This window comes from Podarcis gaigeae (assembly GCF_964106915.1).
Source record: "Podarcis gaigeae genome assembly, chromosome: 17".
Classification (NCBI taxonomy): domain Eukaryota; kingdom Metazoa; phylum Chordata; class Lepidosauria; order Squamata; family Lacertidae; genus Podarcis; species Podarcis gaigeae.
Window position 1 is genome coordinate 458,404 of NC_139694.1, and position 23,969 is coordinate 482,372.

The 23,969-nt window shown below is 46.4% G+C and overlaps 1 protein-coding gene across 3 annotated transcripts; it reads left to right on the forward strand.

Moving 5' to 3' along the window:
- Positions 1-289: 289 nt before the first annotated feature.
- PLA1A (phospholipase A1 member A) lies at positions 290-20,948 on the forward strand. 3 transcript variants are annotated; one of them, XM_083719367.1, is made up of 11 exons: positions 292-1,008; positions 2,088-2,289; positions 2,783-2,960; positions 4,593-4,701; positions 7,999-8,100; positions 9,863-9,952; positions 10,931-11,098; positions 13,702-13,791; positions 15,295-15,403; positions 19,045-19,209; positions 20,156-20,948. In XM_083719367.1, the coding sequence occupies exons 1-11, from the start codon at positions 936-938 to the stop codon at positions 20,238-20,240; spliced, it is 1,371 nt and encodes a 456-aa protein (XP_083575493.1). In that variant the 5' UTR covers positions 292-935; the 3' UTR covers positions 20,241-20,948. The 3 variants fall into 3 exon arrangements, with proteins under 3 accessions (XP_083575495.1, XP_083575493.1, XP_083575494.1); XM_083719368.1 differs by having other exon boundaries at positions 292-977; XM_083719369.1 differs by lacking the exons at positions 19,045-19,209; positions 20,156-20,948 and adding an exon at positions 17,878-18,197 and having other exon boundaries at positions 290-1,008.
- Positions 20,949-23,969: the final 3,021 nt, after the last annotated feature.

The following is a 23,969-nucleotide window of genomic DNA, read 5'->3' on the forward strand; positions in this document are numbered from 1 at the left end:
CATCTTGACATAAGGCGGTCCCCGATCCACAGAACCCCTTGTTGTGCAATGAAAGTTTGAGCTGCTAAGGCAAACAAAAACTCCTTATACCTAGCAGGGGTGCCAACTGGAATAAATTATTGTGGGGGTCCCCGCATAACTGATCACATGGCGCAGTACACACACACCATTTGAATGGGAATGCGCATCATCTTTGTGGGGACACGGCCCCATTTCATTGAGGGGGCCAAAGCCCCCACGGCCCCTCAGAGCTGGCTCCTATGATACCTAGTTTTCTTTATCCCCACCCACCAATAAATAACACAGGCAGACAAGATAGCTATCAAAGGTTCAAAAAATTAATATTTCCTCAGGTGCAGTCCTTCACACATTACAGGCAATCCTAATTGCCTGACACAATCCTAGCAGGGCAAATTCTGGTGTTGAACCTTCAGGGCAATCAATCCTTTGCCTAAATTGGGCATTTGTTGCTTTCACATGTAAGACAGAGCAGCAGCTTGAGAAATTAATTCATTGGGTACAAAGTGCCCTTGGAGATAGACTTTCTCCTGGCTTGTTTGCAGCGTCTTCTGCACAGCCTATTGTCATTGATCTGAGGCCGCCAATCAACAGCTTCATTCCATCCCTGTCTTTTGAAACAGAGTTAGTAAACAGTGCTTTGACTCTTTGCCAGATGGCTGTGTGGCTTTGATTCACCAGTGTTTGTCCAGCGGTCTGAACAGAGGGGTCATTGAAATGCATAGAAAACAGGACTTGGAACTCCTCCTACTGAGCTGACGCCTGGATTCAACCGATTGTTGCAAAGGGGAAAGGAGCTGCCAGTGTCCCAAACCTCAGTGCCTGTTGACCATTAACCAAGACCCCAGACTGATCCACCGGGCTTGAGTTCACACACCCGTTCATCTACTACAACCAGGAAGGAGCCAACAGGGAAGATGGTTACTGACCCAAGGAGATGTCCTGTCTTAGCGATCATGGTACGACTGCTTTTCATCTTTGTTGGTGCAGGTAAGGAAGACACTGGCAGGAGTTTGAATGGCAGAAGTGGAGAGAGCCAGGATGCCCTTGACCATGGTGCATTTTGACAGTGAGCTCAACGAACAGTAATGCAAACGAAGGCATGCAGAACGTGCAGGTGGGTTGAGATAAAGGTGCACAGCTGGTGATCTCTCAAGCTGAGCTCTCAACCATATGCTCAGTGCTCCTCTTTTTTTGCAGGCCCAAGTAGTGCAGCTTAAAGGAGACGGGCTGCAGAAAAGCAAAGGGAGGCAACCTGGCCCCCTCAGGATCTGTTCTTCTGCAGGGCCAGAAACATTTTGTGCAATGGGAAAATACGTGCGCTGGGAACTAAGCTTTGTGCAGTTGGGCAAACAGAGTTTGAAAAGGAGATGGATTATTTACTTGAGAAGAAATGGGTGGGGGAAAGGTAAAAATACAGAGAAAATGAAGATTAATATTATTTCTTTTGTCAGATTCTGTTATCTTATACTAACCGTAGATCATCATCATCATCTAAAACCAAACCTGGGTGGCCCTTGCACCTCTCAGTTTGAAAGCAAAAAAATAAGATTGATTAAAAATGAGATTTATTCAAAACACCCCAACAACAGGGTCTTGCATGCAGTAGCTTTTTGTACCTGTGCGGAGGGAAGCTGAGCCATGGAATGTCGAGGTTGTGATTTTGGGGTGGGGTGGCCTGTTTGATTCCCTGACATATTGTTGTATCCTTGAGGAGAGAGTAGCATTAGAGGGGCAGTCTGAAGGTTTCACAGCATAAATTTTCTATAAGAGGCCTCCCGCCACCCCAGTGTTGGCCAAATAAGATCAGAATCCGGGCTGAAATCTTCACTGTTCCCAGAAGAGTCCAGACAAAAACGATTTCTCCAAAGTTGTCTCTAAGACTTTCAACAACTTTTCTTGTGCATAGTTAAAGAGATGGGATGTGGGAAGCTTCAGAGAAGCCGTGCAAACTGTGGAAAAGGATCCTTGGTGTTTGAAGCACCGTTTAATAATACCATGCAAGTTTTATTTGGTGCTTTTGTTACATAACAGCTGGCTGTGCGTACTTTGCTTACATCTCATTTCAGGGTCTGAAAATATTACAAGAAGCCAAGCGTGCACCGATTTCCAGTCCGCAAGCTTATTGCGCGGCAGCAGTCTCAAAGTTCAGTTTCTCCTGTTCTCCTCTTCCAACCCCAGCTGTGGACAGCTGCTCTCCACACGGGAGGACCTGCAGAACTCCAGTTTCAACGCCACCTTGGGAACCAAAGTAATAATCCATGGTTTCAGGTACAAACGTAGAAAAATGGATGGTCAAGCTAAAGTTCAATTAAGTGGCAGCCATTTTCCTTGTTTACAGCTTTTCCATTTGTGTGGGGACTCTCGATGGCCCAAGGTGAAGATGAAATATAAGAATGTAAGAAAAATAGATTGTGGTGGGGAAGAATCATTACTAAGGAAAGACACAGGACCAGCCATCGAAAACCTAGCAGTCGGGGTTTCCAAGCATGCCTAAGGGGCTGCTGCGGCTGCTTCTGGCCAATGTGCTCACCCATTGAATTCTGCTGGCTGCATGTTCAAGAAACATGTGCAGCAATGAGGGATGCGGGAAGAGTTTGGTTCGGTTCACATTTTAATAGCATGTGAAACTCCCTAATTTGTACTTCCTCAAACAATATGCAAAGCGAAACACAGTTATCTGTTGGAATTCACGCAGTGCTCCAGCCCTCCCCCAGTGCATTGCATGCGCTCCTGCCTTCTTCCCTTGCTTGTGTCTTCTCAGGGTCCTGGGAACAAAGCCCTCCTGGATAGATGGGCTGATCAAGGCCTTGCTGCAGGCAGCCCAAGCCAACGTGATTGCTGTCGACTGGGTCCATGGCAGCACAGCAGCCTATTATGCCGCAGTGGAAAATGTGATGAAGTTGGCACTAGAAATAGCCAGTTTTATTCGCAAGTTGCTGGTAAGTGGAAATGGATTTCTGAGTTTGGGTGTTTCACAAAAATGGGCCAACCAGCTACAAAATGGTGGTGGAGAGGAGCATAATCAACTGGGAATTATAGACATAATTTTCTCTATAGATCTAATCCCTCCCTGAAAGTTGCTAAACTCTTTGCCACCTCAGGGTGTTCCACACTTTGGCATTCCCCAAGCTGGGTAAAGACATTGTCTCAGACTCCCCATTGTAGAAAGAATCTGCAGGTCCAGAGGCTCTAAGTTCTGAAAAGATTTAATTTTATATTTTCCCTCCCCCTCCATGCTTCTCAAAAAACCCCCACAAACTTTTTACTCATCTCCTGTCATTTCTTCTCCTCTAATACTAAATTTGTGTCCTATTCCCCCCTGCAACCTGCCAGTTTCCATCTCTGCTCCACACTCCTTTCATATTCATTTCTTGCTCTAACAGCTTCCCCACTTATCCCCTTCCTCTCTGTTCCTGGTTAACTGTTATGACTTTAAAAAATATTACCCTTTTATTCTCCCTTTCTAACATTCTTTAAAGCCCAAAACTGATCCTTTTCCCACAGAGGAGGGATGAGAGACTTCTGGGTTCAGCTGGAGACTTGATAGGAAGGAAAGGCGAGGAGTGTGTGTGGACTGTGTGTGTGTGTGGATGAGTGTGAAGCAGAGGGGCTAGAAAGCTCAACAGAAGCCCTAGGGGACTTCTCCTTTCCCTCTCTCTCAGTGTGTCCATTTCCTCTCTTCCTTCCTCTTCCTTTCTTCCTCTTCAACCTTTCATTCTATAGCCTCCAGTGGCATAGCATGGTGGGGCAAGGGGGGCCGTGGCCCTGGGGACAGAGTTCTGACAGGGCACAGCCCAGCGCCCCCACGACAGGCTCCCTCCCTCGTGTGGGTGCTGCCTTCCAGAGCTGCGGGGAGGCAAGTCACATGCAGGCTGGATCTTGAGGGCTGCAACGGTGCCTCCTTCTCCTCGTGGCCAGTGAAGGGACACCTGCCCCGGGCAGAACTGCTTCTGGCCAGAAAAGCATGTACCCCATGGCGGGAGCATGGAAAGGAGAGCTGCCCACTCAGCTGGGATCGGCTGGCTCCTGTCCTTGTGCTGTGCGGCAAGGAGGGATGGCCAGGAAAGGCTGTGCTTGGTGCCTTGGCCAGCTCTCCACCACCACCCTCCTCCTATGCCTGCTGCAGCTGCGGCTCTGGGGCAGCTGGGATGCCACCAAGCCTGCCCAAGAACACCAGCTGTGCTCCCAGCAGGAGCTCGCAGAGCGGGTGAACGCAGCAGCTGGCAAGCGGCCTCCATGAGGAGCGGCCACCGCAGGGCCACAGCCAAGTTCCCTTATTGCCTCCTGCACAACGCCTGCCAGGAGGTTAGGGGGAGCAATCTTTGTCTTGCCCGGGGTGCTAGCAACACATGCTATGCCACTGATAGATTTGCTTTCTAACCAGCCCCTGTTCTGATGCTTTCCTATGTGCTGTACATGTGGGGAGCTGTTGCGAGTGACCATCCAACCAAAAGACTTGCAAGACAAAGGGAAAGGCAGCAGTGATGAGATCTACCGGAACCTCTGGAGGGCTTTAGGGAAGAAAAATGACGAAATTGCGTAAATTAATCCTGTTCACCCTAACTTTTCAGGACTTGGGAGTGCCTGAGAAATCCATCCACCTTATTGGGGTGAGCCTTGGAGCCCATGCCGGGGGTTTGGTAGGCCATTTCTTTGACGGCCGACTGGGAAGGATTACTGGTAAGGAGAATAAAAAGGCAAAACATCTATATTAGCCCATGGGGGGGAAAAATCTGAAATGAAGGATTCTTGGCCGCTTTGCCATCACACCTGTCAAGGTGATTTCTAGCAATCCTACTGGTTTGACTAGTCTGACATATCCACAATCAAAAATCAAGGGCTGGATAACCTCTTAAACCTTTTTTGAGATTATTTATGTATGTTCCCACTGTAGCCCATGTTTGGTTAGCCCAAAAACAGAAATGAGTGAGGTCCTAACTAAAGAAGAATGGCAACTTAAGTTGACAGATTATGCATAACTCACAGACTTAACATATAGAATAAGAGAAGAAGAAGAGCATGTTGAAAGAAGATTGGAAAATGTTTATTGACTATATCGGAATATATGGGAAATATATTGAATATATGGGAAATAATTGTATACAGCTGAAAACGCTGGCAGAATTAAGATAAATTCAACAGTTTTGATGGATGTAATAATGGAATACTGAATGGTATAGTTTTTGTAAAATATGCAAAGATCTATGATATGTAAAATGAACCATGGAAAGAGAAGAAGGGAAGTCATTGATGTAAAACAAGTATTTTAAATTGTAAAACAGAAAAATTAATAAAAATTACACACACACACACTCACTAAATCAAGGGCTGGAAGGGATATTGATGCCTCTTTAGTTCAATATTAAGAGAATTAATTGGAATAGCTAAAACTATTTGGCACAATGTATTAAGAAAAAAAGTTGATGGTGAGAAAAATGTAGGATGCCCACAGGTGTTTAATAGCCACTACAAAATGTTGAGGGTTATAGCACAAGCCAAAAAATCCAAGATCCATAAGAGAGTCTGGATCTTGGGCTAAACTGCTGCAAGGGCCCTTTGGCTGAGCTGGGGCTCAGTCCATAGACCTTAAAGCCGCAATATGCATGCCCGTTTAAGTCCCCCCCAAGGGGTGTTCTGAGGGGCGAGATGAGGCAAAGAGAGAGGTTTACACCCACCCCAAACCTTTACATATTTGGAAGGAGCATCAGGGTACCTCTCCTGAGACATTTTCTTGTCTGCTTTTGTCTTTCTTGCAGTAGAGCTTCCTGCAGAGGAAGGAACTGCAATTACACACTTTGCACAACATCAAAACCTTTTCCTCCTTTGAGTTGCTGAACTCAGAGTGCTAGCGGAAATCTGACTCTGGGCATATTTCACCCAGGGCTCTCTAGTCACTGTATTTATAATTTCTCTCACCAGTGCCACGTCTGGAGGGGGACGTAAAAGGGGGCACACTCCTCAGGGGCATTTTAGGAGGGCAGCAAAATTATGTGGTGGCTCCAGGAAGGTGGCCCAGCGGGAGGCAAGCAAAATGAGGGTTGGGCTGAGGGGGCGCCATTGCTCCTGTTCCTCTCGCAGCCTATTATTCAGGTTTGGCCAACATGGGGGCATCTTTGGGCTCTTCTGACCCAACCACTGAAACCTCAGAGCTCCAGGGTTGCTCTCTGCTCTCATCTAGTGATCCCCCCTGAGCCTAGAGCGAGGCCTCTTGCATGGGGTGGGAAGCTACTGAGGGCGTCCAGGCTACTTCAGCAACGAGGGGCGGGAGCAAACAGGGCCAGTGTTATGTACTGAGTTGAATAGGATCCAAAATGCAGCAGTCTGATTGGTCCTAGAACAATAGGATTCAGAATGCAGCAGTCTGATTGGTCCTAGAAGAATAGGATGCAGAATGCAGCAGTCTAGTTGGTCCTAGAACAATAGGATCCAAAATGCAACAGTCTGATTGGTCCTAGAACAATAGGATCCAGAATGCAGCAGTCCGATTGGTCCTAGAAGAATAGGACCCAGAATGCAGCAGTTTGATTGGTCCTAGAACAATAGGATTCAGAATGCAGCAGTCTGATTGGTCCTAGAACAATGCAGCAGTATGATTGGTCTGCAGGAGCCACCCAATCCAGCTCCAGATGGAAGTGAATCCACAACCTGATTGGCCTACAGGAGAATTCCGGAATTAGCCAATCACGTGGGGCCCATTGTGTGAATAATGTATATAAAGCAGATACTTTGGGGAAACTTTCATTCCTCCTCACCACTATCAGCTGAATAAAGAGCATGAAACCCACTCTCGACTCTGAGTATATTTCAGCCAGAAAGTTTTCAAAGGTGGGGGACTTTGTAGCAAAGACCTCTGAGAGCTTGCAGAATCTCTCCCCCCGTCCCTGCACCACGGAGTCATCACAATCTGTACCCCCACCCCCATAAGGTGGAGCTAGACTGGCTGAAAGCAGGGTAGAGAGTGGGCAGGCAGATCTGGAAGGGAGGTCAGGAGGAAGTGCAGAGATCATGGCTGGGAGAGCGGGCGGTTGTGCAGATTGCAGTGGTCCCTCGGGTTAAGTACTTAATTCGTTCCGGAGATCCGCTCTTAACCTGAAACTGTTCTTAACCTGAAGAACCACTTTAGCTAAGGGGGCCTCCCACTGCCACTGCGCCGCCGGAGCATGATTTCTGTTCTTATCCTGAAGCAAAGTTCTTAACCTGAAGCACTATTTCTGGGTTGGCGGAATCTGTAACCTGAAGCGTATGTAACCTGAGGTACCACTGTATTGTCAACTTCAGCAAAATTTTGTCAATCCGGCAGTGGCTATCACTGTCTTATTTGCCTTCAGTGGTGCTATGAATACGATTTTTTACTTAAAAAAATAGTCCCTTGATATTCCTGAGCATTTTGGTGTAAGGAATGCTTTTGCTGCAATTTGGTTTGAGGCTAAGCTGTTCCCCGAGCCAGATTGTCTCATCTACCAAGACTGCAGCTCAAGCAAAAGAACAATACAGTGGTACCTCGGGTTACATACGCTTCAGGTTACACATGCTTCAAGTTACATACGCTTCAGGTTACAGACTCCGCTAACCCAGAAATAGTACCTCGGGTTAAGAACTTTGCTTCAGGATGAGAACAGAAATCGTGCTCTGGCGGCAGCAGGAGGCCCCATTAGCTAAAGTAGTGCTTCAGGTTAAGAACAGTTTCAGGTTAAGAACGGACCTCCAGAACGAATTAAGTTCTTAACCCGAGGTGCCACTGTAGTTGAGAGATCAAGGACTAGATTGGTAAAGAAAAAGTGTTTTATATGCGTTGTATGTGCAATATAACACTGTGACACTAGATGGTGCTGTGGAGTCCCATCTTTCCCTACTGGATTTCCCTGTATGAGTTTACCACGCGTTGAACTGAATCGCCTCTTTATTGAGTCTAGAATCCAGCCCTAGCCACAGACTTCCCAGACCATAGTAGTACTCTGTTTTTCATCCATATTCCAGGTCTGGATCCTGCAGGGCCCAAGTATACCAAGGCCAGCCGCGAAGAGCGCCTAGATCCTGCAGATGCTGTCTTTGTGGAAGCCATTCACACGGATGCAGACAGTATGTTGGTTGCAATGGCCAATCCCATGATGCTTCCCAAGCCCTTTCTTTGCCCCTCCTTCTGCAATGTGGAGAGCTGGAGCCGAGTTTTATGAAGATACCAACCAAAACACCCTGCTTCCTGCAGTGGTGAACGTGCAGGAGGTCCAAGCTCTCTAATCAAGCTGGCCACTATGTGAATGTTGTCCCTACCACTCTATATTCCTGGCCAGGAGAAGATAGAAGATAATTTGTCTGCTACCTTTTTTTGACCGCCATCAGTACAGTCGTACCTTGGCTCCCGAATGCATTGCGAGTTTAACGTTTTGACTCCCGAACGCCGCAAACCTGGAAGTGAGTGTTCCGGTTTGCAAACATTCTTTGGAACTTGAACGTCTGATGCGGCTTCCGATTGGCTGCAGGAAGCTCCAATCAGAAGCTGCACCTTGGTTTCTGAACGTTTGGGAAGTCAATCGGCCTTCCAGAACAGATTCCATTTCACTTCCAAGGTACGACTGTATATATTGTGCCTTACAGAGTTCCACAGGCAAAATGTAGGCAAACCCCTGTTCTCAAGGAGCTTATAATATAAAATAAGCAAAGGGGAGAGATGGAGATCTCGCTAGGTCCCTCCAAAGCCTATGATTTTATATCTGTAAGATGGTAGTCTGTAGTAGAAGGAACTGCTGAAGTGGTCGAAGCAGTTAATGGCCCCAGCTAAGTCCTTTTTACATGTCTAAAATGTTGGTCAAGTACAAGGGTCTTGCCATAGAAGCTAGTGATGCTTTGAGAAGGAGAGGGCAGGTCTGTCCTCCACCTGCTTGCCTGTCTGGAGAACATGTCCTCTTATAGGTAGGAGACCAAGGCTGGCCTTTATCTAGTCTCACCTGGAGCTGGGGAGCCACAGAGAGACTAGATTTGTTCTCTGTGCTGAGTACAAAGAAAGCTAACTGGGAAATAAGATTGGCTGGAGTGTTAATGCTGTGAAACCCTCCAGCTTATATGTGTGTGCAAGTGAAGCCATATATCATAAAGAAACCAGTGACCTGCATCCCAGAGAAATCAAACCCACAATATGCTCTCACACCCCTGAAGTCTCTCACCACTCAGAGATTGCGGTACATATAACAGTGCCTTTTTTCCTATACGAGTAGTCTTTCTCCCATTCTGGCTGGCACACAACAGTGAATTGCACTACTGTATTTAAGCTTTATTATTATTATTATTATTATTATTATTATTATTATTATTTCACAAGATAAACATACAATGTGGGTGCAATAAAACCTCAGAGCACTTTGCAAAATGGTTAAAACAATAAAATGATCAGTTAAGAATAGTTATAAACAACTGCTGGGTGACTGTTAGTGTGTGCTTTGTTAGTGTATGTTATTAATTTCTGGGTGCTAATACTTTCCCTTTGCTATATTTAGCATTTATATTAACATTACTGAAGTCTACAAATTGTAATAAAAAGTCTATTTTATAGATTTGCACCACATTGTTTTGTTGTTGTTTAATCGTTTAGTCATGTCCGACTCTTCGTGACCCCCTGGACCAGAGCATGCCAGGTTTTCTTATAATAAGATCCCTTCCTCTCCCATGTGTGTGTGTGTGTGTGCGCGCACGCACGCGTGTACACACACACAAAGGTTTTGTGAATTAGGTTAATGGATTTTCCATTTGTGGTCAACCCTTCTAACTGGGACTTTGCCCTGAATATGCAGATGGAATATTTTGAATGCGAGATAGAAGTGCGATCCTAACTCAGGTCTTCTTTCAGATTTTGGTATCCGGATACCTGTTGGCCACATTGATTACTATGTCAATGGTGGCAGAGATCAGCCTGGGTGTCCCCGTTTTATATCATCTGGTAAGCTTACTAATAGAAGCTGTTTTTCATTGCTATTGATCACTCCTAACCATTTATCATTGCAAGTTTTCAATGAAATGGAGGTAGACTATATCAGGAGGTCCCTCTATTCAAGTCCTGCTTTTGCCCCTCTCTCTCATTCCAGTGAGTGCTGTCAAAGTAGTCGCAGGTTTGCCAGCTGGGCCAGCCCACCCACAAGGCAAGGTGAGGTGGCTGCCTCAGGCAGCAGATCCACAAGGGCAGAAATCTTTGCACTGATGTCCATATTCACTTAGCCATGAATACAACCCATGGTAGCAAGTTCCTCACTTTATTATTTCGTTTATATTAAATTTGTCAGTCACTTTATCTTGTTGCCCAGGGCAAACAAATAGATAATAAACCCCACCTCGATACATTGAAACTAAGCAGAAAGAGAAATACCCGTACATCTTAAATCTCTAAAAAGCCAGAGGTAGTTAAAGTTAATTGTTGTAGAGACTCTCCACGACACGCGGGATTGAGTTTCATAGCTTAACTGGTGTGTTATATGTGCACTAGTTTTATTGAATTTTCTCTGATACTTATTTAGAGAAAAGTAACTAAGTGGTAAAATAATATGGGCTGATATAGCCTTAAAATATATTTTACCCCATCTGGTGCTCCATGTATTTATGCTGATGTTTACATTGAGATCAGATTCCTATAAATACTTTTGACACTTTCTGTTGTAACAACAATAACAATTCCACTCTGGGTAGATTCCAAGCCCCCCAAAATCTGAAAAAATCCCAGACATTTCCTTTAAAATGTAAAAATCCACCCTGATGGGCGTGTTGGCCCCCGAAAAGAGGACATGTCTGGGTTTTCCCAGACGTATGGCAACCCAGTGCTTCTGGATGCACAGTCTTTGCCAAAGGTGAGAAATGCTATTCCACCCACTGAGTTGATAATCAGGAGTGCTTGCCTCATTTTATGTGCTGTTTTTCTCTTCTCCAGGCTATAACTACCTGATCTGCGACCATATGAGATCGGTGCATTTCTACATCAGTGCCTTGACTGACCCCTGCCCCATGATGGCTTTCCCTTGCACGAGTTACAAGGATTTCTTAACTGGCCACTGCTTGGACTGTTTGAACCCTTTCCCCCTCTCCTGTCCAACAATAGGTATGTTCCTCAGCTTGACTCTTGGATGAATTAGAAGCAGCATCAGGCATGCAGGGGATCCAGAAATCCAGAATTTGGATGGAAATTTTGAGTGTAGGAGAGGTGTCAGGGATCCAGTCTTGACTGTCAGGAGTGGAGCTGAAGTCTTACTGTCCTTAACAATCATGTTGTAATTTCTACACAGGTAGGAAATAGACGGAATTGCAGACATAAACTCTGAAGGGCAGGATGTAAGATTAAATAGCCCGAATCGATGCAAGCCCCCCTGCCAATGGTTTCGTGAGTTGCTTTGCCTTCAAACTGGCTTGGCACTGTATGAATCAGCCTCGGCAAAGCAGCAACAGGCTCACACCCTCCTGCATCTTGTGTGGCCAGGAGAAAGAGGTCTGCTGAGAATCCGTTCAGTGTTAAATATTCTCCGCAATGCGTGCAAATCAGAAATTCTGGTTTAAATGGTTAGTTGCTAAACAAGCCAGTCTCAAAGCATGGGTTATGATGCGGGCTTATTTGACGCCATGCAGAGTGAGAAAAGTCAGCCCTTGACCCACCTTGGTGGCCATCCGCTCAAGCTGCGGAAACATGAGACAGGTAACCCAGTCAGGTGATCTCCCCCTCCTGGGCTGCGACACAGGTTAAACAAATTGAGTGTGTTTGGTACCCATGAACTGCCTGCCTGCGCACATGGCATAATTTGAGGTGACCGATAATCAGATCTAGAACTGCAGTCCAGTTTGGGATCCACATTTAGTGATCTGGAGATCCAGTTTGTGTGCCTTTATCTGTACCGTAGGCATTCATGTATGAAAGAGACTGATAATGAAGTACAGTCGTACCTCGGCTCCCAAACGAATGATCGGAAACCAAAAGTGAATGTTCCGGTTTTTTAACGTTCTTTTGGAAGCCAAACGTCTGACGGGGCTTCTGCGGCTTCCAATAGGAGCCTATCAGAAGCCACACTTTGGTTTCTGAATGTTTTGGAAGTCGAACGGACTTCTGGAACGGATTCCGTTTGACCTCTGAGCTACAGCTGTCTTTGTCTTCCTGATACACCCTCAAGTAAAAAGCCACTTGTCTTGCATTGTACTCTATACTGAGCTCAAGCCAGAGTTTCTCTGGTTTTTACTACCACTTGGCTTTCACAGGGATGGGTTATTTCCTACCATTTCCTACTACATCCCTTCCGACTAAGGCTGGGCAGGTGTTGGAATGGAAAATACCTGATCCCTTCTCTGGCTGAAGGCTTGGAGAGAACCAGACCTCCCACCCCAGCAGTTCTTAGGTCTGTAAGGAGAGGGGGAAACGCAGGTACAGGTGCTGTTATTATTATTATTATTATTATTATTATTATTATTATTATTATTATTATTATTTACTATTTATACCCCACCCATCTGGCTGGGCTTCCCCAGCCACTCTGGGCGGCTTCCAAAAAAATTAAAATACTGTAATACATCACACATTAAAAGCTTCCCTAAAGAGGGCTGCCTTCAGATGTCTTCTAAAGTCAGGTAGTTGTTTATTTCCTTGACATCTGGTGGGAGGGCATTCCACAGGGAGGGTGCCACCACCGAGAAGGCCCTCTGCCTGGTTCCCTGTAACTTGGCTTCTCGCAGGGAGGTGAACTGCCAGAAGGCCCTCGGAGCTGGACCTTAGTGTCTGGGCTGAACGATGGGGGTGGAGATGCTCCTTCAGATATACTGTTCTTGGGGTGTTTTTGTTTTTCTTTGCAGAGCTACCAGCAGGTCTCTCTGTGTGAGAGAGATTGGTTGCTTCACATTGCGGAAAAGTAGTTCGGAGGAAAGAGTTTACCACTTCCTCATCTTCACAGAAGCAGCCAGGCCTTAGGCTCTGTGCTGGTTTTTGCTTTACTAATCACAGACCTTTCCTGGTTTAGACCAGGAGGCAACCCTTGGCAAGGGGCTGGGTGTCAATTCAAGCAAACAGTCTCTTACTTGCGGTGACAGCTAACACCAAAGAAGAGGAGTAGCAAAACACCTCCCCTGCTCCCAATTGGTATTTTTAATATCCAAATTACATATACTTCCTCCGTGAGCCAGTCTTGTGCTATGCTGCGGAGACCTGGCCACAATTCCCATCGTATCCACAAAGCTCAGTGGTCCCCGTTTAGTCCGTCTCCTTACTTCAGAGGGTAGTTGTGAGGATAAAATGAGAGGAAATTCATGTGTGCTGCCCTGAGCTGCAAATGTGGCCATAGCAGTCTCTTAGTAACAAAACTGCTTTGTTCTCATTCCCTCTCTTTGCTCAGACAGTAGAAAATAAAATCACCAAAGAAGGGATGTATGAGGAACGAGCCTAGAGGTGGTCTTGTTTTGTGATCTAGATTCTGATCTTCCTTATGCTTAACACAGAGTTACAGAAATATCTTCAGTGGTGATGGTGATGATATTTATTTTTTCATACGCCACCCATCGTGACGCATACATAGAGAACAGCGTACATGTCTCCAAAGGCTCTTTTTTTTCCTCAGACCAAGTTCTTCTAAGAGATGCGTTTGACAGTTTGTATACCCATGCACAATAAGCAAAACAAGAGAGATACTTCGCTGACATAAGGACTAGAAACTTCATTTATTCTTGTTTTAGGACTGCTAGACAATGGAGGAGTCCACGTGGGGAAGCTATCGACAGAGGTAAAGGTTTACCTGACCACAGCTGCATCAGCACCCTACTGTGGTGAGTGCATCCAGAGCGCTGAGATTTTCTTGATATTTCACGGCAACAGTAGAGAATATAAAAATCCCACAGAGAGCCCCTTACAGATGTAGGGTAGGGAATGGGCTCTCATGCACTGTTCTCACGCATCTGACTTGTGCACATTTGTTTGAAGGCCTGCATGGAGCCCAGTGGCATAGAGTGGGGGGTGCAGAGGGGGCCAGCCGCACCGGGCGCAACATCTGGGGGTTAGGGTTAGGGGGCGCAAATCCATGGGTTAGGGGGCGCAAATCCACGGGTTAGGGGGCGCAAATCCACGGGTTAGGGGGTGCAAATTACTTGCCTTGCCCCGGGTGCTGACAACCCACGCTACGCCACTGATGGAGCCTGCAGATGCGCATCTCTCTCCATGTGATTGGGAACTGTGTTTTTTCACAGTCACATGGGAGACTTCTAGACACACAGAGCACCTATCTAGGCTTTGTGCAGACTATCAAATAAACTTGTAGGGCATGGGTGGAGCACAATGCTATGATCTACTACCAATCTTTGGGGGGCCAGAGTGAGGACCTTTGGAATTTTGAGGAAAGCGTATTTGGTGTTAGTCAGACAAAATGGCTGCCACAGAGCCATGGCCTAACACAAAATGGCAGGAGAGAGGGTGTAGCATAAAAGAAAATGGCTTCTACATCTTAAAAGAAAAGAAAAATAGATGGGGCCACAAAACGTGGGGGCATCGCCTTCCCATTGGTCCCCAAAGGGAAAAAACCTATGCCAGCCATTGCCATACTTACAGATAGATGCTATTTGCACCTCTTTTCTGTTCAGAATGGAAATTAAAACAGGTGTCCTGTCCTAGAATCCAATGAACTGTGGGTAGGTTTAAGGGGGCATGTTCATTGTAGGAGAGCCTGAGCCAATGCAAACAGGAATTTAGCAGGGGGAGCAAACAGTCTAATGCATTATGGATTTTGAGGGTATATTTACTGGGACCATTCGCAGGCCCCGTAAGAGGTACACTCAGTCATGCTGATTCCATGCTGGCAACCCCTGATCCATGCAGATCTTTAGATAAATGTGTAGGTCAGGAGTGGAACAGCTGCTATGATCCTGCTCCCCCCCCCCCTGCACATGTAGCATGTACAATTTAAAGATCTGAAAGGGGCTCGTGGGGACTACTGCTTCACTAATGCTGGCTGCGTGAATTGATTTCTCTTCACTTGATGGCTGGAATTGAATGTGTGAATTGGCTCCAGTAAAAAGCGTTCATGGTCAGAGATAGAAAAGTTCAGTCTGTAGTGTTAAGGTCTCTGATGCTGAGGAACCAGCTCTGAAAAATTCAGAGCTGTGGATTATGTCAGTTCCTAACCCTGACTCTAACCTTTAACAAAGGAGCAGTTAAATGGTTTGAAGAGGGGTAAATTATGGATGGCTTTGCAGAAGATATAGCAGCCATCTTCTGTTCAAGCCGGAGTCTAAAGATATTCAGTGCTTTTTGCCCAAAATGTGATCTCTGTTGCCTAGTGTATCATAGCCTGGTAGAATTTCGCCTGCAGACGAGGAGGACTTCGGACACCAACATTGAGATCGCCTTTCTCAGCAGCAACTCCTCATTCAGCACCAGCATCACCATGTAAGTAACAACGGACAATTTTGATGTGCTTCTCACGATTCTCTCTGTCGCCTTTTCCTTTCAAGATTTGCTTAGCTGACTGTGCAATCCTATGCATGGTTCTTCAAAAGTAAGGCCCATTAGAATCCTAGAATCATAGAGTTGGAAGAGACCACAAGGGCCACCGAGTCCAACCCCCTGCCAAGCAGGAAACACCATCAGAGCACTCCTGACATATGGTTGTCAAGCCTCTGCTTAAAGACCTCCAAAGAAGGAGACTCCACCACACTCCTTGGCAGCAAATTCCACTGTCGAACAGCTCTTACTGTCAGGAAGTTCTTCCTAATGTTTAGGTGGAATCTTCTTTCTTGTAGTTTGGATCCATTGGTCCGTGTCCGCTTCTCTGGAGCAGCAGAAAACAACCTTTCTCCCTCCTCTATGTGACATCCTTTTATATATTTGAACATGGCTATCATATCACCCCTTAACCTCCTCTTCTCCAGGCTAAACATGCCCAGCTCCCTTAGCCGTTCCTCATAAGGCATCGTTTCCAGGCCTTTGACCATTTTGGTTGCCCTCCTCTGGACACGTTCCAGTTTGTCAATGTCCTCCTTGAACTGTGGTGCCCAGAACTGGACACAGTACTCCAGGTGAGGTCTGACAAGAGCAGAATACAGTGGCACTATTACTATTAAGTCCAATGTGACTTACTCCAAGGTGAGTGTGTACAGAATTGCAGCCTAAGTATCTTCACAATACTCTCTGCAACAGGGACATTTGTGGAATATAACAGCAGCACAAACTTCCACCCAAGAGTAGACCCTTTACCCTTCCCCTAAACAACAGAGGATTATTACTTTGAACCTTCATCAATTTCCTGGGGAAGATCCACCCACTGAGTTCATTCACCTAGAAGCACATTATTGTATTATGAGCCACTTCCCTTATCAGCCCACTCCTCCCATATTTCCACCAAACTCAGCCAAGGAACACACAGTTGTTGACCAAAGACACGTCTTTATTATTCATTAGTTGGCAGGTGAAAGCAAGCAGCAACTCATGCGATTCCTTCCCAGGGACTGCAACCATCGCACTTGAAAGTGTTACTTGCAAGCTAGTAGCATCCTGCCAGAAGAATGCCTGATTGGCAAGGATAAGGGGCCTCATGGGGACACTGAGCACCATAGAGCCAGAGAAGAGGGTGTCAGCCTCCAGCTTTTCAGCAAAAGGGGTGGCCCAGTCTGAAGATGGTGGTTCTTTCTCAAAACACTGCCATGCACATCCCTGAAACAGCCCATGGCATCCACATCTGCTTGCAGAACCATGTTGTTGCAGAACTAGGGCCCCCTTCAGAGCCAAAATTTCAACGTGGGATGAATCCAAGGTGACCTAGCTCATGGAAGCCTTTGAAGGCTTCCACGCAGGTGTAGTCTCTGGCTGTGGGTGTGCAGCCCATCAGGGGACGGTACATAGACTGATGGAGGGGAGTGGTCCCCTGTTGCTGCAACTACTCCAAAGGGTGTGGACCGGGAAACAGCTGTCTAGACACTAGACTGGTGTGTGTGGGTATTCGGAGCTGTAGAAATGACTGTGTCAGCTTTGACAATAAAGCTTTAACTGTCTACCATGTGCGTTCCTTTGGATGGAGAGGGCCCTTGACTGTCAGGGCTGGGCACTTCACTCATAAGCTCTCTGAGACGCGTTTTCAGTTTATGTTAATAGCAAATGTGTGAGCCAGGAGATTGCATTTTCTTTGAAATAAAGAAAAACACTCCCATTGGCATGCAGCAGGAGAGAAACTGCCCCGTCCCCAGGACACCTTAGACTATGAGCAGCACTGGGTTAGGGTAGTTGCAATATTGCTTAAGTACAAATTGAACAGTAGGGGGCACCAACAGGTAAAAAAAGGTGAAAGTAAAGGAGCCCCTGGACGGTTAAGTCCAGTCAAAGGTGACTATGGGGTTGTGGCGCTCATCTTGTTTTCAGGCCAAGGGAGCCGGTGTTTGTGCAGAAACAGCTTTCCGAGCCATGTGGCCAGCAGGACTAAACCGCTTCTGGCGCAACAGAACACCGTGACAGAAACCAGAGTGCATAGAAACGCCATTTACCTTCCTGCCACAGTGGTACCTATTTTTCGAATCGCTAGGTTGGCAGGAGCTGGAACAGAGCAACAGGAGCTCACTCCGTTGCAGGGATTCGAACCTCCAGCCTTCCAGTCGGCAAGCCCAAGAGGCTCAGTGGTTTAGAGCACAGCGCCACCCGCGTCCCAACAAACCACCTAGTTGTCCACCCCTAGAGGTGGGCATACTGTCGAATCGTTTTGCAGTGCCCTATCAGAACATTTCACTAATAGGGAGATTGGTTTACATTTTGCTGGGTCAGTCTTGCTGTCGTTCTTGATTATTGGGGCCACCATTCTTTCATTCCACCCCTTGGATAATTGGCCTCTCTTCTTTAGAGCTGTAAACAGCAAGCGGCATCCCTCTTTCCTGCAGGAGGCTTGTCATCTGACTCCTTTGTTCTTTCGGCCAAAGAGAGAAGAGCTCTTCAGCTGCCAGCCTTCCAGGCTTGTTTACTATGCTAAACCTGACAGAGCAAAAAGATTATGGAGCAACTTCTCTCATTTTACCGAAAGGGAAGGTGATGGGACTTCCCAAACATAATCTTGGGCAATTTCACCCTCTTTTTGCACCCGGAAGGAAACCTTGCTACTCCCCCACCTCCCCCTTTTTTTTTACTCTTCCCTTTTGTAAAGCTTAGGAAACTCTAAACAGTCAAAGAAAGAGGAAGGGACACACAAATACGTACAAAGAGGGAAATGTAATGGTGAAGGCGCCCCCAGGAAGGACGTGAAGGGGTGCAGGGGTGCACCTCCCATAATCTCACTGCGCGTGCAAAAGACGACACACCCATCAACGGACTGGAAAGTAGAAATATAGGGCATGCACACGGGCAGAGTTTATGCTACTATTTCCTAGTGGGCTCAGGGTGGGGGTAAATCAGGCATGTCCACAGCCCGTTTGGGGGGCCTAATCCAGCCCACCAGCAGGTTCAATCCGGCCCCTATGGTCAGCCCTCACACATGTTCACTGCATCAGATCTGGCCCTCTTTGTAAAACGTTTGGGCACCCCTGAGGTAAATGGAATGGGGGGGGGGGACATGGAACAACAGCTGGGGAAACATGAGCTGTTTACAGAAGGCTGGTAATATTGTGTGGACACTGAGGTCCAACTCCAGGGGCCTTCTGGCGATGCCCTCAGTCAGTGCGAGAAGCCAAGCTACAGGGAACCAGGCAGAGGGCCTTCTCGGTGGTGGCCCTGTGGAACGCCCTCCCACCAGATGTTAAAGAAATAAACAACCATCTGATGTTTAGAAGACACCTGAAGGCAACCCTGTTTAGGGAAGTTTTTAAAGTTTGATCTTTTGTCGTGTTTTTAATATTCTGTTGGGAGCAGCCCAGAGTGGCTGGGGAGACCCAGCCAGATGGGCGGTGTATAAATAATAAATTATTATTATTATTCCCAAAATATGTGAATGGGGCATATAAAGGATTGTCTGTAAACACCTTCAAGTTTGGCTGAGCAAACAAAACCCACACCTTTATCCTGCATGCACAAAAAGTCCCTGTTGCTCACTCACATCCCCTTCTTGTGTTTGGCAGACCCAAGCAGCAGACCGTAGGCAAAGGCCTCCTGACCCACTCTGCCCCACTGTGCCAGATGAAAAGCGTGATGCTGCAGCACCGTCACAAGACCTGGAGGAGGAATAAAGACGAGACTCCTGTTTGGGGCCAGTTCTGTACTGCTCCCCTGCCTGTCGACACCAGGTAACCAAGATGCATGATTGCTAAGGACAACCGACAAGGGAATTTTACCGAGTGAGGAATGGAAAGCCTTTTTGTCTTTCTTTTATGGTGTTTGGGGTCCACTCAGATAATCAAGAGGTTAACATGAGGGATTTCTTCCCTTTTCATTAGGGGTTGCTCTCAAAGCCCAGACAATGCGCACTTGTGTGGGAGAAACTGGTAATATAAAACAAGCCATTGCCTCCCAAACCGAGACCTGTCACTACAGCTGCCTTGCATGTCCCGCCCTTTTACATGGTTTTGGATGTTTTGTGGTATTTTATGCATTGTGACCTTCCATTATTTTTATTGATTATAGTTTAGTAATCCTTTATTGTAATCGTTAAGTGTAAACAGTTCATTATTGGCTGACATATAATTCTACTGTTTACTATTATATTCCAATTGAATATTGCTTTATTTGATACAAGTTGTATATTTTAAAGTTATGTTTGTATTATATTATGACTTTTTGGTATTGGATCAGATTATTAGAAGGTGCGTGATCTTTGCTGTCTGTTTTGTTGTTTCTTCAGCTTGCAAATCGCCTTTTCTATAGTAATATAGAAAAGAGGTATACAAATTAAAAGTGAAATGAAATGAAAATGAAGGCTGGCAGGCTGACAAAACAGCCTGAACAATCCTGAGGTGGCCACTTCCCCTTGCCTCATGGGTGGACCGGCCCAAGGCCTGAGGCCCTGTGGCTCTGGCCTTGCGCAGGACAGATGTGCAGTGGGTAACCAGCTTGATGTACTGCAGATGTTGGACTCCAATTCTCAAAAGGGCCAATAAAAGTTGTACTATGAGAGCTGTTGTCTAATCTTCTAGTCACCATGTTGGCTGATTTAATATACCTTTACCAAAAAACCTCCCAACCCTATCACTGGATTTGTTAGCATCCTTTAACTTCAGTCTTTTTCTTTTACAGTAAGGAGATATTCTGTCTCCCTCAGCTGCTGACTCTGACACGAAACAACCCACTTCTGCGTGGCCTCACCGCTGCCTGTGATTAGCACAATTGAGCTAAGAGATAGCAAGAAGAGTCCATAAGGGTGGAGGCATATATTCTAAAATAAAAAATGTGATAGAAGCTCGGTTGCCAGGGAACTAAGTGGATGCAGATACAGAAATTCTCTCAGTTCCCGTGTTCTCTGAGTGTTTAGGAATGGGATTCTTTGAAGCAAATGTGAGCTGCATTTGTTCACAGCACATTCCTGTCCGTAGATTAGACATAATTAATGTTGTGTTTTTTACATGTCACTTTGCTTGATGTTTCGTAATGCTGTTATCCTGAAACTCCCTGCGAGAGGAAGATTTTATTATTCCCTCCCTCTTCTACATCACCTCAATATACTAGCTGACAGCATGCTGGGAGTCAGCAGACTATGAGAGACTGGGAACATTTCCATTCCCAAGTCATTCCAGGAAGAGTTTGCCCATTTCTAGTGATGAGTGTTACCTGTAGAGGTCGTATTGTTTCCGATAACAGCTGCTAAAACTCAGCCATTTGTAAAACAAGTGCAGTCATCACTGAGGAGTGTCTGATATCATGATTTTGGCTCAGGTATTCACTGATGCTAATAGTCTCCTTTGATATTCTGTTTGTAGCTTCTGCTGCAGCTGCTATGCTTTCCTAACATGTCAAAGCAAGTAGCATGTAAACTATGTATTATGACATCAGATTGTTCAAAGCGGTAAGAAGGAAAAAGGATTGCACGCTTGAGTACCCCCAGGGGGGGGGGGGCAAGCACTGGATACAACTATGTGATTTACTGAGTCAATAATAAAACATAACAAGAGGAAGAGGATTATGTGGTTTATATATTATAGGTTCTGTACTGTGGCAAACCATCAGGGGGAGAAGCACTGCATTTGGGGTGCCTGAATTGGCAAGGAAAGAAGTATTGGGTTGTGATAGTCAACAAAAATGTTGTGTCATTGAGTGGTAGCTGTGAAACAAGGTGAAATAAAACTGGCAATATCATAATGCCATTATAAAAATCTATGGTGCAATCGCACCTGGAATACTGTCTAGTTCTGGTTGTCTTGCCTGGAAAAGGATATAGAGCTGGAAAAGGTTCAAACAAGGGCAGGCAAAATGATTGAGGGGCTGGAGCAACTCCCTTACGAGGAAATACTGCAATTAGGGGGCCTTTCTAATTTAGAGAAAATGTAAAGCGGGACATGATGCAAGGTAAGGTAAAAGGTAAAGGACCCCAGGAAAGTTCAGTCCAGTCAAAGGCGACTATGAGATTGCGGTATTCATCTTGCTTTCAGGCCGAGGGAGCCGGCGTTTGTCCACAGACAGCTTTCTGGGTCATGTGGCTGGCATGACTGAACCACTTCTGGCGCAACGGGACACTGTGACAGAAGCCAGAGCGCACAGAAATGTTGTTTACCTTCCCACCGCAGTGGTACCTATTTATCTACTTGCACTGGGCTGCTTTCGAACTGCTAGGTTGGCAGGAGCTGGGACAGAGCAACGGGAGCTCACCCTGTCGTGGGGATTTGAACCACTGACCTTCTGATCGGCAGGCCCAAGATGCTCGGTGGTTTAGACCACAGCGCCACCTGCACATGGTGTGGGAAAGTGGATAGAGAGAGGTTCTCTCTTTCTCATAACATTAGGACTTGGCCCCGTCCAATGAAGCTGGATGTTGGACAAAAGAAAATCCTTATTTACGCAGTGCATAGTAAATTTGCTCCCATAAGATGCAATAATGGCTTCCACAGTGGATGGCTTTAAAAGTTGTTGTTGTTGTTGTTTAGTCGTTTAGTCGTGTCCTCCTATTTGTGACCCCCTGGACCTGAGCACGCCAGGCCCTCCTGTCTTCTACTGCCTCCTGCAGGTTGGTCAAACTCATGCCGGTAGCTTCGAGAACACTGTCCCACCATCTCGTCCTCTGTTGTCCCCTTCTCCTTGTGCCCTCCATCTTTCCCAAAATCAGGGTCTTTTCCAGGGAGTCTTCTCTTCTCATGAGGTGGCCAAAGTCTTGGAGCCTCAGCTTCAGGATCTGTCCTTCCAGTGAGCACTCAGGGCCGATTTCCTTCAGAATGGAGAGGTTGGATCTTCTTGCAGTCCAGGGGACTCTCCAGAGTCTCCTCCAGCACCAGAACTCTTTAAAAGAGGAGTAGGCAAATCCATGCAGGATGGAGCTATCCGTGGCTCCCAGGCATGATGACTATGTTCTGCTTCCAGAGTTGGAGCCAGCAGGCTCCTGAATATCATTTTGGGAATCCCAAGTGGGGATTGTGAGCTTCCTATCTCATAGAAGCATCTGATTGGCCACCATGAGAACAGGATGTTGGACTAAATGTGCCTTTGGCCTGATCCAGTTGAGCAGTTCTTCTGCTTACAACTGCCAACATCCCTGGCCTTTGGCCATGTCAGATCTTGTTTCCGGATGCAGCATCTAGAGAGCAGCTGAACTCTCCGATTCAAACTTTATCCTAACAGTTTCCCTCAATGTTCTTGAATTGCCCTGGAGTCGCCCTTTGGCTCACATCTACATTCTGTTCTCCTGCACCCTGTTTACAGAGCCATCAATTCCCAAACTACCAGTTTGTACCCACTGGGGGAGGAAGGGGTGGGTGGTGGGTGCGGCCCAGCCTGGGTGTCATTCCTGACTGGGGGGTGACATCGCTGCCCCACAGGGACACTCACCGTGGGCGGCACCCCCCTGGGACACTCACTGCTTGCCACAGGCAGCACTTCCCATGAGTAGCTGACCCTCCCCCCCCCCCCCCCGAGTGCACAGCATGGGTGTCGGAGCAGCTAGCTCCGCCTCTGTTTGTACCCCCAGTTGAGGTAAAAGTCACTCTACTGCAAGAAAGGTCAGTCATATACGTAGATTATGACTTCCTCCTTCCAACCATCCCCTCTTAAATTTCAGTTCCAGCTAGGCAGCGTTTATCCTTTGTCAGCCAGATCGGAAGACATGAAGAAGAGAATACAGTGGTACCTCGGGTTACAGACGCTTCAGGTTGCAGAGACTTCAGGCTACAGACTCCGCTAACCCAGAAATATTACCTCGGGTTAAGAACTTTGCTTCAGGATGAGAACAGAAATCGCACAGTGGCAGCAGGAGGCCCCATTAGCTAAAGTAATGCTTCAGGTTAAGAACAGTTTCAGGTTTTTCATGTAAGATGTTAGCTTAAAGACATGCCCATATTGTGCTCTTACTGCCAGCGGACTACAGACTGCGTGTGATCGAGATCGCAAGTCACTGGGTGCATTATCCCATAATCTTTGCTTTAATGTCTTAGGGCACCTTCATAACCCAGGTAATACAGTTGGGGGGGTGACAGACCAATAGAGGTGGCTTTTTCTGCAGTGTTGGATGGCAGGTTAAAAGGAGTTCCCTACCAGGACAGACTTTGCTCGTGTGCTCAAGACATCAATTCCATAAATCATATTTTGTTGCACTGTGCAGAATATGAGCAAGCCAGGGCTGAACTGATATTACCCTTGCTGGTACCTTTCCCGGGAAAATCAGAGGCTCACTATGTCAGGTTCCTATTGGAAGACCGGACAAAGGCTAGAACATTAGCAGTGGCAAAGTTTTTATCGGTGGTTGCAAGAACCAATGATCCCTATATTCTGAAAAAGATGCTTGTTTAACCTGGAGGTAGGCTGCATGAATTGTGTATTGCTTTGTAACCATTTGTTGGGTCTCTGGACCATAATAAAGATCGATTGAGTTTCAGGTTAAAAACGGACCTCAAGAACGAATTAAGTTCTT